This window comes from Giraffa tippelskirchi, chromosome 4 (assembly GCF_054371585.1).
Source record: "Giraffa tippelskirchi isolate mGirTip1 chromosome 4, T2T-mGirTip1v1.2.pri, whole genome shotgun sequence".
NCBI lineage: Eukaryota > Metazoa > Chordata > Mammalia > Artiodactyla > Giraffidae > Giraffa > Giraffa tippelskirchi.
This window is the reverse complement of record NC_137278.1, coordinates 1,738,633-1,755,279: the sequence shown is the minus strand read 5'-3', so window position 1 is coordinate 1,755,279 and position 16,647 is coordinate 1,738,633. Positions and strand designations below refer to the sequence as shown.

Genomic DNA, 16,647 nt, shown 5'->3' with positions numbered 1-16,647 from the left:
TTCCCAGGAGCTCCGTGTCCAGTGTCCCGTCCCTTCTCCTGGGGAGGGCCTGCTGTCGGAGGAGGTCGGGGGTCCTTCTTCAGACCCCCACCAAGGGCGGTCCTGCAGGTGTCCCTGTGCAGGAAGGCGTCTTGTGTTCACCCCGGGCTTAGGAACAAACTTTGTGTTTTCGAAAACAGCTGCCCAGCGAGCGAGTGCGTCTGGGAGGCGGTGGGAGCGGCTGGTTTCCTTCGGGGGCAAACCTGGGTGGGAAGCCAGGCAGGGCCGCCCGCAGGGCCCCGTGACAGCTCACCTCCTGTGTGCTCTGCCCTGCCCGTGCTTGGTCATCCGGCGCCAGAGAGGTTGGGTAACTTAGCGAAGGTCACCCAGCGGAACTGCGGTACAATGGTGTTGGTCCCTGCACCTGTGGCTGCCCAGGGCCCGCGGCCGGTGCTGAGGTCGTGATGGGGGGCGGGTACGACAGTCCCAGCTGCCCAGCGTCTCTCTACCATCTGACCCCAGAAACCAGGACCATCTCAAGCCAGGGCGCCTCCCTGGTGGTCCCAGCCATGCTGGCGGGTGCCTGGCCCCGCTCTGTGCCCGGCATCCTGCACAAGCTCCGAGCACACAGGATCTCCCTGGCTGGTGGGGTCTGGGCAGCCCTGGCACCTGGCAGGCAGAGCCAGCACAAGCCGCCGGCGGGGGAGGTGGCTGCCAGAGCCGGCCCTCCCTGCATGCCTGGTGCCCTCTGCCTGCCCAGCACCGACCTCTGGCCTGGACTCTGATGCTCGGGGCTCAACTGGTGGACCCTGCACCCCGCTGGGCTCCCCTTTGGGCCTGGAGCTGGCCGATGCTCCAGATGGAGTGGTCTGCAGGGTGGGATGGGGGTGTTCCAGAGGGTGGGATGGGGGGCACCTCAGGGCCCGGTGCTGCCCTGGGCTCCATGGGGGAAGGACCCTCCTGTCGGGTGAGGGTCTGCCCTGGGCTCCTCGGGGTAAGGACCCTCCCCTTGGGTGAGAGTCTGCTCTGGACTCTGTGGGGTGAGCCTGGAAGGGGGCGGGGATGTGGAGAAGGAGACCTGCCCTGCGGGGACTGGGAGCCAGTGAGTTCTGGGCCAGGAACCAAATCCTCTTTTAAGCGATTGAAAATTTCAAGGGCAACAAGACCAAACAGACTATAAACGGAGGTTTTTTCTGCAAACCCCGTGGGTGCCAGCAGGGAGGGAACGGCTTCGCGCCCTAGAAATGGTCCTACCCTCTTGTCTGCCATCCTCCAGCCTCTTGGACGGCCCTGGTGGTTTACCTAATCCCTGAGGCCCTTTTTCCAGGAGCCTGTCTTTTCCACTGACATGGTCTTTCTTGGAATTCAGCTCTCCTGGGGCGGGAACGGGGCCGCAGTCCGAGAGGCACTTCCCCAGCGATTCTTGGAGGCAGCCCGGGATCCCTCTCAGGAGCACGGCCCACGGCCTCGACGTGAAGGGCGTCTGGCATCGGGGCCTCAGAGCAGAGGGAGCAGTCAGTTGGTGTCCGAGAGACCTGTGACCCTGAGCCCCTCTGGGGACATCCTGTCCATGACCACCTGGCCCGGCCGCCGGGGTGCAGGATACTGGCTGGTCTGGTGGCTCCAGAGCGAATAGGGGGTGGTGACAGGAGTCAGGCCGCGGTACAAGGCGGCTCCTGGGTCCGTCACCCCGGGGGCGCTCTGCTGGGGAGTGGTCCTCCCCGGGCGTGGACGGGCCTGGCCCCGCTGGTCTGCTGGTGACCGTGTTTCTGTGCCCTTTCTGCCCCCCGTCCCACGGCTTCGTCGGTTTCACCCTAACGTCTCGCCGGAGAAGGGCCGCCGTCCCTTCCAGGGTGTGCTTTTTCCTTCCGTGGGAGGAGGTGCAGTGTGGGGCTCGTGGGGCCGGTCTGGGTTCACCTTCCGGTCCGTTCAGACGTGGGAGGGCGGGACGCAGATGAGGCGGGAGGGCGTCGGAGGGTGTCAGGCGGCTCCGTGAGCTTTTCAGAGGGCGTCTCTGGGCCCCCAGCCCCACTGCTTGACGGTGTTCACGGGCCAGCTGCCATCCCCACCCGCGGGTACACGAGTGTTTCTCAGCTGGTGTTGCCAGGGAGGCCTGTCCTGGGAACGCGAGGAGCTGGGCTCTGGCGCCAGGCCGGGTGGGGACCGCGGCTCCATCTGGACGAGAGGCCACGGCGTTCAGGATCGATGCTGGGGTCCACCGCACACTCAGCACCCCCAAGACTCAGAGCGAAGCGTCAGAGGCCCCCTCCAAGCGCTCTGCATGACCGTCCGCGGCCGCCTTATGGCCACGTTCCCGCTGGACCCGGTAGCACAGAGGCGGCCCTGCGGGTGGTTCCGAGTGCCAGGCCCACATCTTCGTCCCGCCCAGGCTGGTGTGGCCGCGTGTGCCCCCCAGCGACTCCCAGGGGAGGCCCTGGCACTCAGAGGCACCCAGGAGGGCCCAGGGTCTGCACAGCAAGGGTCACGGTCTGTGTGTGCCTGGACTTTAGATGGGGTGAGGGGGCGGAGGCTCCCAGGGCCAAGTCTTGGGTCCAGGACCCTGAGGGACACCTCCGCTCCCGGCTGTCCCAGCAGGCTTCAGTCCTGGGCCGGGCCGGGCTGGAGGGCCGCATCCACGCTGGTCCCTGCTCCCTCCTTCCCGTCCTGCTGTGCTTTGCTCAGGAACACCCCCTGCCGCCGCAGGCCCCGTGCCGTGGCCGCCGTGTGCCCTGTGGGGACCCTGAGGATGCAGGGGGCACACAGGAGCCAAGGTCAGCAGCCCCTCTGTTTCAGCTCTGCCCACTTCACGGGGACCCCCCTTGGTTCCTGGCGAGGACAAGGACCTCGCATTCTCTGTGTTTCCTGGACCCCAGAAACAAACGTCCTCGGTTGGGTCTCTTAAAGAGACGGGAGTGACATAGGTGCCAGTTCTGGAGGCCAGAGATCTGCAGTCTGAAGTCGGTGGGGCAGCCTCCCCCCAGGGGCTCCAGGGAGGGTCCCTTCTGCCCCTCCCAGCTTGGAGGACAGGGAGCCCGGCCCGGCCCAGCAGCAGGTGGATAGTCCGGAGGGGCACCGCCTTGGGTGGCCTGGGGGCAGGCAGGGGCCGCCGGGGAAGTGCAGGCCCAGGGACTCTGCTTTGGGCACCTCACACCTCTCTCTGCTCCGTCCCCACTGCCCTCTCCTCTCCTCTGTCTGCCTCTTACAGGGACTCAAGTCACTGGAGTCGGGGCCCATCTTAGTCCAGCCCGATCTCTTCTCTAGACCCATCACTTAACTACACCCGTAAAGAAGCCATTTCCCCTGGAGGCCCCGCCCCCAGGTTCCGGGGACGAGGACTTGGGCCCCTGGTCTGGGGTCCCTATCCAGCCCGCTGCTCAGGCCAGCGTGGGGAGGGCTGCTCTCCCTTCAATGCCTGCAGGGCACGTGCGGGTTATTAAACGCCTGTCTGCGGGCGTGGATATTTGCTTGGTTGCAAATCGAGGTCTTTCTTGGGTTGCCGAGTTGTCCACGGAGCCTGGAGGGCAGGGGTGGTCTCTTCCCGAGTGGATGGGGTGGGGGACAGCCCTGTGCACAGCTCCTGGCTTGAGTGGGCAGCTGGCCGGCCAGTGAGGACTGTGTGCAGAGAGTTGGAGGTGCATTTTTGTCTTTTGGTTCTCAGATCCAGGAGGGGCTGGGCTGTGGGTGAGCCGGGGCCACAACTCCTGCCCTGGAGTAGGTGGCTGGCAGCCCGCGGGCTGGGGCCCTCGAGCCGCTGGGCACTGGGGCGGTGTGACGGCTGAGCCCAGGCCGGCCGGAACGTGGTCATGTGCGGCTGTCCCAGCCAAGGGGTTTCGTCTGGAATTGCTCCTCGGGTATGCAGTGATTTTGGGGGGTGGGGGTGCTGGCCTGGGTCACACTGGGCACTCAGGATCTGTGTTGAGCCTAGCAGTGGCGGAGGGCATCTCCACCCGGACCGGCAAGAAGGGGTCCACAGAGACCCCATAGCATCAGGCAGGCCCTCTGCCCAGGCGCTGTGGGAGCGGGCCCCTCCTGAGCCTGGCAGAGGCCTGCAGGTTTATTCCATGGAAACAGTGAGCAGCAGCCCTGTGTCCCAGCCTGGCCAGGCTGACGCCATGCTGGAGGCCTGCCTGGTGGCATTGGCCAGCTTACAGCGGACTCCGACCCGTTGGTCCCCGGGAGGATGGCACCCTGTGACCTGCAGGCCAGGACTCTAGAGCACTGTGGTCATTCTCAACCCTCTGGAGCCCCAGAATTCTGCAAATCAATCAACATAGATAATTCCACAAGCTAGTTTCCCTGAGCACCCGCCATCTCCTGCAGAGCCCAGCCTCTTGACTTGCAGTCAGTGCTCCCTGGAGGCCGTGTTTGAGGCCATGTCTCAGGAACTGGGATGTGCAGGTTGTCCCCATGTGTCAGCCACACCGTCGCACCCTTCCCTCCCATGTCCAGCAGTGAGCATTTGCAGTTGAGGTGGCAGGGTCTGGGGGGGAGCCTGGAACCTTGGCTAGCATCATACTGCATGGCCTCAGTGATCGAAGTGAGGCTGGATCGCAGCAGAGTCTGCTCAGGTCGGGGGTGCTGGTGTGGAACGTGTGGGGCAGCCCTGGCCTCTAAAGTCACCCCTCTCTGCCACCCCCCTGGCTGGCCCCCACGAGGAGTGTGTGTTCTGCGTGGGAGTCCTCCTGATGGCTGAAGGTCTGCAGGAAGACTCCGCATGGGGCCTGTCACAGACGATGCCAGGTTACTCTCCTGGTTCACAGAATAAGACACAGAGAGGTCTTTCAGGCTGGGACTGTCTTCTGGGATTCAGTGAGAGGAAAGGTGCATTTCTGCACTTGGGTTTGAAACAACCAGCCGGCAGGTGAGGGATGGCGCGATGTGGGCGGGAGGTGTTCAAGTGGAGAGGATGCAGGAGGCAGTGTAGCCCACTAGTGACCATGGTGTGATGTGGCATCACTGTGACACCTTAACAGAGGGCAGGATGGTGGAAGGGCTGAACTAAGACCTGGAGTCTGAGCCGGAGCTGGTGCCTGGGGTGGAGCGTCTCATCCAAGCAGAGGTGAGGTGCTGGCAGACTGAGAACCACAAATAGGACATTCACCACGAATCTTTACTATCCACCTCCTCCACCAGGGCCCAGGCCTGAGGCCACCACCTCCAAGATGCCTTCCTTGACTTCTCCAGGCAGAGTTATTCACTTAGTAACCTGGGCACCTCCTGAGGAATCAATGGGAGCTTGAGATTTGAGGCCAAGGACACAATATATTCATCTTTGTGTCCATAGGTTCATCATAGACTTGCTAAAAATCCTAGTTGAAAGGGTGAAAGAATGAATAATCAGAGCTGACTGCCTTCAGAGGAAGAGACTGGTGAGCCTTTGCCAGAGATCCGGGACTAGTGGTGATGGTGACGGTGGTGATGATGAGAATGACAGTGGAGGGGACGGTAGTGATGTTAACGATGGGGATGGGAGTGATTGTGGTAACTGAGGTGATGATGATGGTAATGGTGGTGATGGTATTGGTAGTGATGGTAGTGATGATGGTTGTGATGGTGATGATGGTGGTGGTGATGGTAGTGATGGTGATGGTGGTGGTGATGGCGGTGGTGATGGTGATGGTGGTGAAGGTGATGATGGTGGTGATGGTAGTGATGGTGATGATGCTGATGGTGATGGTGGTGGTGGTGATGGTGATGATTGAGGTGGTGGTGGTGATGGTGATGGTGATGGTGGTGAAGGTGATGATGGTGGTGGTGGTGATGGTGATGGTGGTGATGGTGGTGGTGGTGAAGGTGATGATGGTGATGGTAGTGATGGTGGTGATGGTGATGATGCTGATGGTGATGGTGGTGGTGGTGATGGTGATGATTGAGGTGGTGATGGTGGTGGTGGTGGTGGTGATGGTGATGGTGATGGTGGTGAAGGTGATGATGGTGGTGGTGGTGATGGTGATGGTGGTGATGATGGTGGTGATGGTGGTGGTGGTGATTATGGTGATGATGATGGTGGTGATGGTGGTGGTGGTGGTGAAGGTGATGGTGATGGTGGTGAAGGTGATGATGGTGGTGGTGGTGATGGTGATGGTGGTGATGACGGTGGTGGTGAAGGTGATGATGGTGGTGATGGTGATGATGCTGATGGTGATGGTGGTGGTGATGGTGGTGGTGGTGGTGATGGTGGTGGTGATGGTGATTGTGATGGTGATGATGGTGGTGATAGTGGTGGCGGTGATGGTGGTGACAATGGTGATTATGGTGATGGTGATGATGTGGTGATGGTGGTGGTGATGGTGGTTGTAGTGATGGTGATGACTGAGGTGGTGATGGTGGTGATTATGGTGGTGGTGGTGGTGGTGATGATGTGGTGGTGATGGTAGCAATGGTGGCAGTGATGGAGGTGATGACAGTCACCACTTTGTCTAGGCCTCATCAGGTGCCAGTCCTGCGGGCGTCCAGCATGTTCCATCTCTCTTAGTCCCCAGGACACTAATCTGAGGTGGATCTTATTACCCCTCTGCAAACGCACCTGTGGCGGCCTGCGGAGATTCAGTGACGTGCTTAAGGCCACACGGCTGATGAGGAGGGGAATCCTGTGCCCAGGCACCTGTGGTCACTGCCTTGCCCCTCCGTGCCTGGTGCCCAGGCTCATGCTTCTTCTTCTGTGGAGCTTGGCATGACACGTGTGTCTGCACCGTGTGGTCAGCCCAGTGCCCACAGGCTTGCTGCCCTGAGAGTCCAGAGAAGGGAAGGACAGGCTGGCTTTCCTCATGTGCCAGCCAGGCTGGGCTGCTCACCTGATGTAGCTGGCGGGGACAGGACACGAGACCCCGCCTTTACAGTCGGGTGGGCCCGTGAGCCAGCCTGGCCCCTGCCTTGGTTTGCCGCCCTGCCCCTGGTCTGGGGATGAAGTGTCCCCCCTCTGAGCTCACAGAGTTGACCGTTTAGTCACTGCAGCCAGTTTCAAGGTTTGAGGAGGCTGGGTCTTGCCCATTCCCCACTGCCCCTGCCCCCAGCCCCTTTGTGGAGACTCAGGTGAGGCACCCAGAACCTGCATCAGCACAGGTATGAGGAGAGAGCAGGCGTGCGGGCACAGGTGAGGACTGGCCTGGAGCCGGTGGTGGCCATGCGGTGGGGGGAGGGCCACAGACGTGGACCATCAAGGGCCCTGGGGGGCAGCAGGAAGTGGTTTCCAACCACATGGAAATATTTCTTCACCACTCGCTCACCTGAATGGTGTCCAGTTCTCTCTCACTCCAAGGATGCTGCGAACACCGTGGAAAGAATTATTGAGAGCCCCTCTGGCTTGGGGCCCTTCCTTTTCCATTGTGTGAACCAGGGTGAAAACTATCTCAGCAGGATGTAAAGCGTGACTTGGGGCTGGGAGAGCTTGAGCAGGAGGAGGGCACCCGGGAGGCCTTTCTCGTGGGAAGTCTCCCAGGACGTCAAGGAGGTGACTCGCCGAAGCCCCCTGCCTGCCCTGTGTCCCCTGGGCCAGTCCCATGTGTCAGACAAAGCCAGGCTCCCCTGAGGAGGAACGCCCTGCCTGGTGGGCAGGGACCCTGTGTGCCTGCCGCCCTGGGCACGCACGTGCCTGCTGCAGCTCTCTCGCTCGGAAGTGGACTCGGACTGGGCTGCCCTCGCTCAGGCCAGATTTATGGCCGGAACTGCTGGCCAGTGCTTCTCTATTGCTCTGTGGGCAGCTCAGCCCTCCTGCAGCCTCGGACAAGAGGCATCCGTCCGTCCTCTCAAATGATCGCGTGTCTCCGTGTACGAGTGTGAAGTGCTCCAGCTAAAATCAGCTGCAAGATCCCCAGGAGAAGCCAAGTGCGTGGCTGGAGCCCCGGGGCCGGTCTTGGTGGGTCGAGGAGGGCTCGCGGTGCCCGGCGATCCCGTGGGGCCCCGGCTTTTATTGAAACAGGGGGGAGGGGGTGTGCAGGATGGAATGGCGGGGGGTGGGCTGGGAGCAAGTGGGGACGCTGGAGCGGGGCCTCCCTCGTCTGGGCCAAGATGCTGCCCGACTCCACCGCCCTCGGGGTTGTAGGGCTCTCCAACGGAAACTCTGCAATTTCCTCAGCTCGTCGCAGGGGCGCAGCTTGGGTAAAGTGTCATTAGGGGAAAAGGCAGCATTGATCCCCTCAGCAAAAATGCCCGGCTCAGCCAAGGGACGCTCGTGTCCTGTGTGTGCCGGTGGCCCGGCCTGCCCTCGGCCGGGAGACGGACGGGAGCCACCGGCAGTGGCAACCACCCTGGGCATCGGGGCTGTGCGGGGCGTGGAATGGCCACGACTACCGCTGGGCCGTTGCAGAAGCTCCTAGGGCCTCTGCAGAGCTTCACGGACCTGGTGGGGCAGAAACACGGCGCGTGAAAGGAGAAAGCCCTGGAGATCGTCAGCGCAAGGGAGGCAGTGACCGCCACGGCTCACCTGCCTCTCTGGGCAGGTGATGTGCCCAGCGCAGGGTGCGGCACTTAGAGCTAGACAGGGAGATGAAAGGGCATGGCCTGGCATCGGAGATGTGGACCCTGGTGTCACCCGTGTCCGTGAGGCAGGTGGGGCGGGCACCTGCTCCGTGGAGGGCTGCCTGGAAGGGGCAGCAGTGTTGTTTACAGGAGCTGGAAACCCAGGTTGGCACAGGTGTGGGACGTGCCACTTGGCTCCAAGGAGACCAGGCTGCTCTGGTGGGCACCGCCAGGCAGTGGCTCAGGAGCCGCTACTTGTGCCCTGTGGGAGTGACCCCCCCGAGCCCCAGTGGGTGCACCTGTGACATGGAGCTGGGAGAGAAAGGAGCTGCAGCTGTCTCGGGGGGGCCGTGCATGCTGGGCTGGGGACGGGAGGGGCAGCGGCTCCCGGTGGGCACTTGGGGGGAATCCACCCCCGCTGGGCCTGGGCAGCGGGGCAGGGCGGGGTGGGGGGGGTCCGTGCTGCAGCCTGGGCTGGGCTGTTGCTGACAGAGGACACGGAGTCACATCCCCGCGCCCCAAGCGCCCCCCGGAGGCCAGCTGCCTGCTCTGGGCTGGGCTGCACTGACCTCATGGGTCCTGAGGTCTGTGGGAACCAGAGGGCCCCAGCAGGGGGTGCAGTGGGGCCCATGCCCCTGGGGAGCCCAGGGGACATCCTGCCGTCGGGGCTCACGGGCCGAAGCAGGAGCGGGTGGGCGGGACTCAGTCAGTAGCTTGCTGTTGCAGGGTGCTCACCATTGCGCCGGGCTCTGCGGGATGGTTGCGGCGGGGACAGGATTGCAGGGAGGGGGTAGTGAGTATGAGTAAGGGAACCCCACCCCCGTCACTGGGGATTTCAGGGGGCAGAGGTGGCCCAGCGGGGACCGCTGGTGAGTGCTCGTGGCATCGCAGGCCAGGGGCCAAGGCCCTGGTCAAGGGCTGACAGCGCCAGAGTACCCAGCGAGGAGGCACGCGGCGCGACCTTCTTGGTTTGACCCCACAGCCTCCGTTTCCCCATCGGTAACTGGGGGCAGTTGTGAGGTTCAGGAGAGACGTGTTTGGGGGGGCCGCCCAGCCATGGACAGGCACAGGGTGGACCCCATCACGCGGCCAGCGTTCCCTGGATTTGGGGCTCTTGGGCTGATCCACTGCCGAGGCTGGGGGACCCACCCCCACTGACGTCAGATTCCGTCTGTGAAATGAGACAGGTTTACTGCATCGGGACTTTCACTTTCTCAGAAAACCCTGTAAACTTTCTCAGCTAACATCTTCAGGGGCAGCCCGATGTTAAAACCTGCTGAAGACTCTGGGCCCCTCCGTGAAGAGGGGCGGGGGATGGGGGCGCTGGAGGCCAGCGGAGGGGGCTGTCCTGCTGACGCTCTCAAGGCCCCGAGGGGCTGCGGCCCCTGGCGTCTCCCATCAGAGCTGCCGTGAAGACCCCATGGGGCAGATGGTAGACACCCGCCCTCTGAGGGACACACCCACAGAACAAGCCGGTGTGAAAACCATCCAAGGACTTAGCGAGGAAAATGATTTTTCAACACGTACGGGTGTTTGCAGGGGAGAGTGGATGCTGGAAATGAAGGGGGCTTCACGTGGTGGGGTGGGGGTGGGGAACTTGACTGGTCACGTGGTCACTGCCACCACCTGGGGAGGGGGTGGGCAAGGTGGGGACCAGGCCTGCACAAGGGCCAGGTCAGCAGGAACGTCCCAGGGCCTGGGGTGGGCGGAGGTGTCTCTGCTCAGGCTGGGCCTGTGTGTGGGTGTGGATGGCTGACCCCCTGGCCTTGCTCACCCCCTTGTGCGGGGCCTGCGAGCCTGGGTGCTGGGCCGGGCGCCTTGGGGACACAGAGACACTTCAGCCACGTCCGCAGCCCTGGGACCAGGGCTTTCCGGGAGACAGGAACTGTGATGAGTGTGCCGGTTGCTCTGTCAAGGGGCGCACCCCTTGCCCGCAGCCACGGCTGCCCCCACAAAGGCCCTGAGCCTCTTTTTTCCAGGTGACGCTAGTGGTAAAGGATATGCCTTCCAAGCGGGAGACATGAGAGACATGGGTTCCTTCCCTGGGTGCGGAAGATGCCCTGGAGGAGGGCATGGCAACCCACTTCAGAATTCTTGCCTAGACAGGGGAGCCTGGGGGGCTACAGTCCGTAGGGTCACAAAGAGTCAGACATGACTGAAGCGATTTAGCGCACGCATTCAGATGTCAAGCTGCCAGTTGCAGGGAGAAAATATTTTATTTGAATTGGATGGGATTTGAAATAGAAGTCATATTGTTTAATAAAAATGTGTGGCTTTGACTCACTGCTCTCCCATATGGTTCTCGTCTGCTGGAGAGTTTAAAGTGAGGGCTGGGAGCCTCTGACCTCTGAACAGAGGAGGCTGGGGGAGAGGAGGGCAGGAGGGGTGGGCGGTTCTGCCCGCTGAGGGAGACCAGGGGAGAGTAGGTTTGCAGAGGGCAGGCTCTGGCCTGGGTGCTGGGCGGGTCGTGCTGAGCCGTGGGCAGGTGGGGCCCCTCCCCGGCTCTGTCCCCTCGATGCCCCCGCTCGCTGTTACGGGCCCGGGGCTGGGGCAGCAGCAGGCAGCTCCCCCCACACGCCGGCCCTCCCTGGTGGCAGGGAAGCAGAGTAGGTGTCGACCGAGCCCTGGGTGCTGCAGCCAGGCTGTGGTCAGTGATGTTGACGGGGAGCGTCCATCTGTGCGCATTGCCAGAGACAGAGGTGGGCAGTGGGGATGAGGGGCGCGGGGGCTGCAGCTGGCACCTGGTGAGGTGTGTGACGAGTGGATGAATGGGTCAGCAGGCGGGCAGGGTGTGGGTGGGTGGGCGGGTGGGTGGGAGGGTGGATGTTTGGGTGGTGGTTAGGTGGGTGGATGGATGGGTTGTTGGGTGGGTGAATGGGTGTTTGGGTGGATGGGTGTTTGGGTTGATGGGTGGGTGGATGGGTGTTTGGGTGGATGGGTGTTTGCCTTGATGGGTGGGTGGGTGGTTGGGTAGGTGGGTGGTTGGATGGGTGGGTGGGTGGTTGGGTGGGGGGATGGGCGGCTTGGGTGAGGCAGCTTCCCCACAGGAGGCCTGGCCCTGAGGACCAGCTCTCAGGTGTCAGGAGGTTCTCCTGGGTGTCCAGTGGATCCCCTCTGTGCTGCCTGTTAGAGCTTTTCTCCGTTTCCAGGGAGACATCCAGCAGTTGCTCTTCGTCTCGGACCACCGGGCGGCTTACGATTACTGTGAGCACTACAGCCCCGACTGTGACACGGCCGTCCCCGACAAGCCCCAGTCTCAGGACCCCAACCCAGATGAATACGTGAGTCCTGGCGGGGGCTGTGGCCAGACCTTCTGGGAGGGCCGGGGGTGGAGGGACACAGAGGCCGCGGGACCCCCGTTTCAAGTAAACCCGCTGGATGAGATGACAATCAGTCCTGGGTACAAGGTGGATCCCTGACTCGCTTTACGAAGGGCTCTGTGCTCCAAAGCGGCTGAGTCACGGAGGACATTGGTCAAGGGCGTTTCACACAAGTTTCTGGGTCAGCAGAGCCGGAGCCCGGCTCAACCCCGGGGCGGGTACTGAGCGAGCGCAAAGGCTGCAGGTGCCCTCGGGGGCCGTCTGGAGCTTCCGGGACAGGAGGGGCTCAGCGCCATCCCAGCACAGTGACGGGCGCTGACCCCCAGAGCAGCAGGGGCTGCGAGGGCCAGCCTCGTCCCGAGAGCTCCTGGAACGTGTCTGATGCCGCCATCTGCCGACCGGGACCGTGTGTCCCGGGTCCGCCCGCCCGTCCACCCACCACCACGGTCCAGCAGCGCCCCAGCTAACTTGATTTTCAGTTCTTTGCACCATTTTCAAATCCTCTGCCCTCCCTGCCCAGGTTAGACTCCTGTTTCCTTTAAGTAAAATTTGGGCCTGCCGTTTATCTCTCCGCTGAGCGCCCCCTCTTTCATGAGCAGTCAGGAGATAAGGGGGCGCTCCATGAAGCTGTGGGCTCTTGGCTCAGGCGTGTCTTGGGTTCAGTCACTAAGCCGTGTCTGACTCTTTTCCACCCTCTGGACGAGAGCCGGCCAGGTTTCTCTGACCCTGAGGTTTTCCCAGGCGAGAACATGGCGTGGGGTGCCGTTTCCTCCCCAGGGGATCTCCCCACATCCTGAGAACGGGGTGGACAGTGCTCCCATCTGGGTGCCCGCAGCCCAGGCCTCCCGGCCACCCCCCAGGTTCCCCCCCACAGAGGGCAGCACCCTCCACGTCGTCCTCCGTGAAGTCCGTCCCGTGTGGTCTGGGGCTTCCGTGGAGGTCAGGGGCCCCCACGCGGCAGGGGCATTGACAGCAGAGCCCACGGTCCGGCTGGCGGTCCCGGCCCTCGGGTGCTCAAGGCCAGAACATCTGGACCTTTCAGAGGGCACAGGACCCTGTTTCCTCCCCAGGACCCCCCGTGGGGCTGACTCTGCTCCCCGGGAGCCGGGGGGGGGCGTCTGTCAGGCCACAGGGTTGGCACCTGGGGCAGGGCACAGCTTTTGGGGTCCGCTGTTAGTGGCTGAGCCCGCAGGGGAGGGAGGCCCGGGCTGGTGTCCCAGCGGGGTGGGGGGCTCCCGCCCTCCTCACGCGGCCCCGTTTGCTCTCAGTACCCAGACGGGGACAGCGAGGGGGACACCTATTACTACGAGTACCCCTACTACGAGGACACGGATGACACGGGCAAGGAGCCCGTCGCCACCAAGACGCCCGTGGAAGCTGCTCGCGAGACCACGGAGGTGGCCGAGGTCCGGTCCCTGGGCCCGTGGTGCGGGTGGGGGTGTCCCTGGGCCATAGTATGGGGTGGGGGTGTCCCTGGGGCCATAGTGTGGGGTGGGGGTGTCCCTGGGCCCGTGGTGCAGGTGGGGGTGTCCCTGGGGGCCGTAGTGCGGGGTGGGGGCGGTCCCTGGGCCGGTGGTGTGGGTGTGGGTGTCCTTGGGGGCCGTAGTGCGAGGTGGGGGTGTCCCTGGGGGCCGTAGTGCGGGGTGGGGGTGTCCCTGGGGCCATAGTGTGGGGTGGGGGTGTCCCTGGGCCCGTGGTGCGGGTGGGGGTGTCCATGGGGCCGTAGTGCGGGGTGGGGGTGTCCCTGGGCCCGTGGTGCGGGTGGGGGTGTCCCTGGGGCCATAGTGTGGGGTGAGGGTGTTCCTGGGGGCCATAGTGCGAGGTGGGGGTGTCCCTGGGGGCCGTAGTGCGGGGTGGGGGCGGTCCCTGGGCCGGTGGTGCGGGTGGGGTTGTCCCTGGGGCCGTAGTGCGGGGTGGGGGTGTCCCTGGGGGCCATAGTGCGGGGTGGGGGTGGTCCCTGGGCCGGTGGTGCGGGTGGGGGTGGTCCCTGGGGGCCATAGTGTGGGGCGGGGGTGTCCCTGGGCCCATGGTGCGGGGCAGGGGGTGGTCCCTGGAGGCCATAGTGCGGGGTGGGGGTGTCCCTGGGGCCCGTGGTGCGGGGTGGGGGCGGTCCCTGGGCCCGTGGTGCAGGTCGAGGGGTGGTCCCTGGGGGCCGTGGTGTGGGGTAGGGGGTGACTGAGGTCTGGTCCCTGGGGGCCAGGGTGGAGGTGGTCCCTGGTCCCGTGGTGCGGGGTGGGGGTGGTCCCTGGGCCCGTGGTGCAGTGTGGGGGGTGGTCCCTGGGCCCGTGGTGCAGGGTGGGGGTGTCCCTGGGCCCGTGGTGTGGGTGGGGGTGTCCCTGGGGCCATAGTGCGGGGTGGGGGTGTCCCTGGGCCCGTGGTGCGGGGTGGGGGTGGTCCCTGGGCCCGTGGTGCAGGTCGAGGGGTGGTCCCTGGGGGCCGTGGTGTGGGGTAGGAGGTGACTGAGGTCTGGTCCCTGGGGGCCGGGGTGGGGATTAGGGGGTGGTCCCTGGGGCCCATGGTGCAGGTCGGAGGGTGTTCCCTGGGGGCCATGTTGTGGGGTAGGAGGTGACTGAGGTCTGGTCCCTGGGGGCCAGGGTGGAGGTGGTCCCTGCTCCCGTGGTGCGGGGTGGGGGTGGTCCCTGGGCCCGTGGTGCAGTGTGGGGGGTGGTCCCTGGGCCCGTGGTGCAGTGTGGGGGGTGGTCCCTGGTCCCGTGGTACGGGGTGGGGGTGGTCCCTGGGCCCGTGGTGCAGTGTGGGGGGTGGTCCCTGGTCCCGTGGTGCAGTGTGGGGGGTGGTCCCTGGGCCCGTGGTGCAGTGTGGGGGGTGGTCCCTGGGCCCGTGGTGCAGGGTGGAGGGTGGTCCCTGGGCCCGTGGTGCGGGGTGGGGGTGGTCCCTGGGCCCGTGGTGCAGTGTGGGGGGTGGTCCCTGGGCCCGTGGTGCAGTGTGGGGGGTGGTCCCTGGGCCCGTGGTGCAGTGTGGGGGGTGGTCCCTGGGCCCGTGGTGCAGGGTGGAGGGTGGTCCCTGGGCCCGTGGTGCAGGTGGGGGTGTCCCTGGTCCCGTGGTGTGGGGTGGGGGTGGTCCCTGGGCCCGTGGTGCAGGGTGGGGGGTGGTCCCTGGGCCCGTGGTGCAAGGTGGGGGTGTCCCTGGGCCCGTGGTGCAGGGTGGAGGGTGGTCCCTGGGGGCTGTGGTGTGAGGTGGAGGGGATGGCCGAGGTCTGGTCGCTGCGTCAGGGAGGGGGATAAGGAGGCCTCGGCGGGAAGTGGGGGCCGTTTGGTGACCCGTGGAGACCGGGTGTGGGGGGGGTAGGAGCTCGGCAGGAAAATGAGGGGCCAGGGGGCCGCGTGCGCTCTGTCCTCACTGGCAGTGTGGGGCAGAGGGCTTCCCAAGGCGTGGGGGACGCCGGGGGACGCGGATGTGATGGAACACGGTCCCTTCCCCACGGAGAGTCCGGGACCCTGGCCTGTGTGGCTCTCAGAGTCCGGGAGCTTCTTTTCCTCCTACTGTTGGCTGCCGCGTGGCTTGCGGGACCTTAGTTCCCCTACCAGGGGTTGAACCCAGGCCCTCGGCAGTAATAGCGTGGAAGCTTAACCACTGGACCGCCAGGGAATTCCCTGTTCTCTTACTTTTTAAGAAATCGTGAGAGATAGTTCACCCTGTCCAGGTGCGTGATCCTGGGTTTAGTCGTTCATGGCACGGCCCCGGGCTGGGCTGCCTCCCCCGGACCGCGGGGCCCCTGCGCCCCAGTCCACAGGGTCCAGCTGGCCGATGGGTCTGCCTCCCTCTCCAGCCTCGGAGAAAACCCCGGACCTGGTCCCGCCGCGCTGGCCGCCCCCTAACACTGTGTGTCTGTGCCCGGCTCCCAGGAGCTGACCCAGCCCCCGACGGAAGCCCCTTCGGCGCCCGACACCACCGAGGGCCCCGGGAAGGAGGAGGACCCCGGCATCGGGGACTACGACTACGTGCCCAGCGAGGACTACTACACGCCCCCCCCTTATGAGGACTTCGGCTACGGCGAAGGCATCGAGAACCCGGACGAGAACCCGGACGAGAACCCCGACCAGCCCCCGGACCAGGGCGCCCGGGCCGAGGTTCCCACCAGCACGGTCCTCACCGCCAACGGCTCCAATGTAATTGCTTCCCTGCGAGCAGGCTCGGCCCAGGGGCGGGGGCTGGACCCCTGGGCTCCTCCTTCTCTGCCCCTCACCTTGTGGTCCCGGGGTGGCTGCCCTGTCCCCCTCCCCACCACACCTGGCGCGTTAAATGCTGCCCGGGGCCCCATGAGTTTAGCATTACCGACTTGCTGGGTGGATCTCTGTTGTCAGTTTTATCAGCAGAATGGATAGGACGGGCCCCGGCCTCCAGGTCTCTCAGGGTTCAGGTGGAGATGGAGGAGGTCTCATGTATTTGCAGCCGTGCTCCCGTCTGTGGCCTGGGAGGGGGACAGGCCCATGAGCTGGGGGTCGGACGAGCAGACGAGACATGACCCGACTTGAAATCTCGGCCAGTGACTGACCTTGGGTGGTGATGTCCCTGTCTCGAAAGATATCAGTGATCTCACTTACAACCTGGCGCCCGTCAGGCCCGCCCCTCGGGGTCGATGCCTTGTTTCCAGGTTGAAGAGGAGTTTGGTGCGGCCAGGGCACATAGCGGACGCTTGGAAATAGCCGCTGTGTGCTGCTGAGTTCTGGATGCCAGAGAGCACACACACGGGGCTGTGGTGGGTGCAGGCCCCTCTGCCAGCAGGCGTGGGATTATGGACGTCTTACCCCAAGGCCCTGGGCCTGGGGCGGAGCCCCTGATGGCCGGCGTTCCCCAAGTGCACGGGGCAGTCTGGAGCGGCATGGCTGCCCTGTGCAGCTCTGGTTTGCCACGGGGTCGTAGGGGTTTTGGG

General features: G+C 64.4%; 1 protein-coding gene across 4 annotated transcripts in view; it reads left to right on the top strand.

The window, feature by feature from the left end:
• The window catches only part of COL5A1 (collagen type V alpha 1 chain), a 146,045-nt gene that overhangs the window by 45,437 nt on the left and 83,961 nt on the right, over nucleotides 1-16,647 (top strand). For all 4 annotated transcript variants that reach the window (XR_014051680.1, XM_081483835.1, XM_081483834.1 and 1 more), the window contains exons 5-7: nucleotides 11,586-11,717; nucleotides 13,025-13,162; nucleotides 15,620-15,883. Coding sequence is in view for 3 of the 4 variants with exons in the window: in XM_081483835.1 (XP_081339961.1) it covers nucleotides 11,586-11,717; nucleotides 13,025-13,162; nucleotides 15,620-15,883 (534 nt within the window). In the remaining variant the exon portion in view is untranslated. The remainder of the gene's footprint in view (nucleotides 1-11,585; nucleotides 11,718-13,024; nucleotides 13,163-15,619; nucleotides 15,884-16,647) is intronic.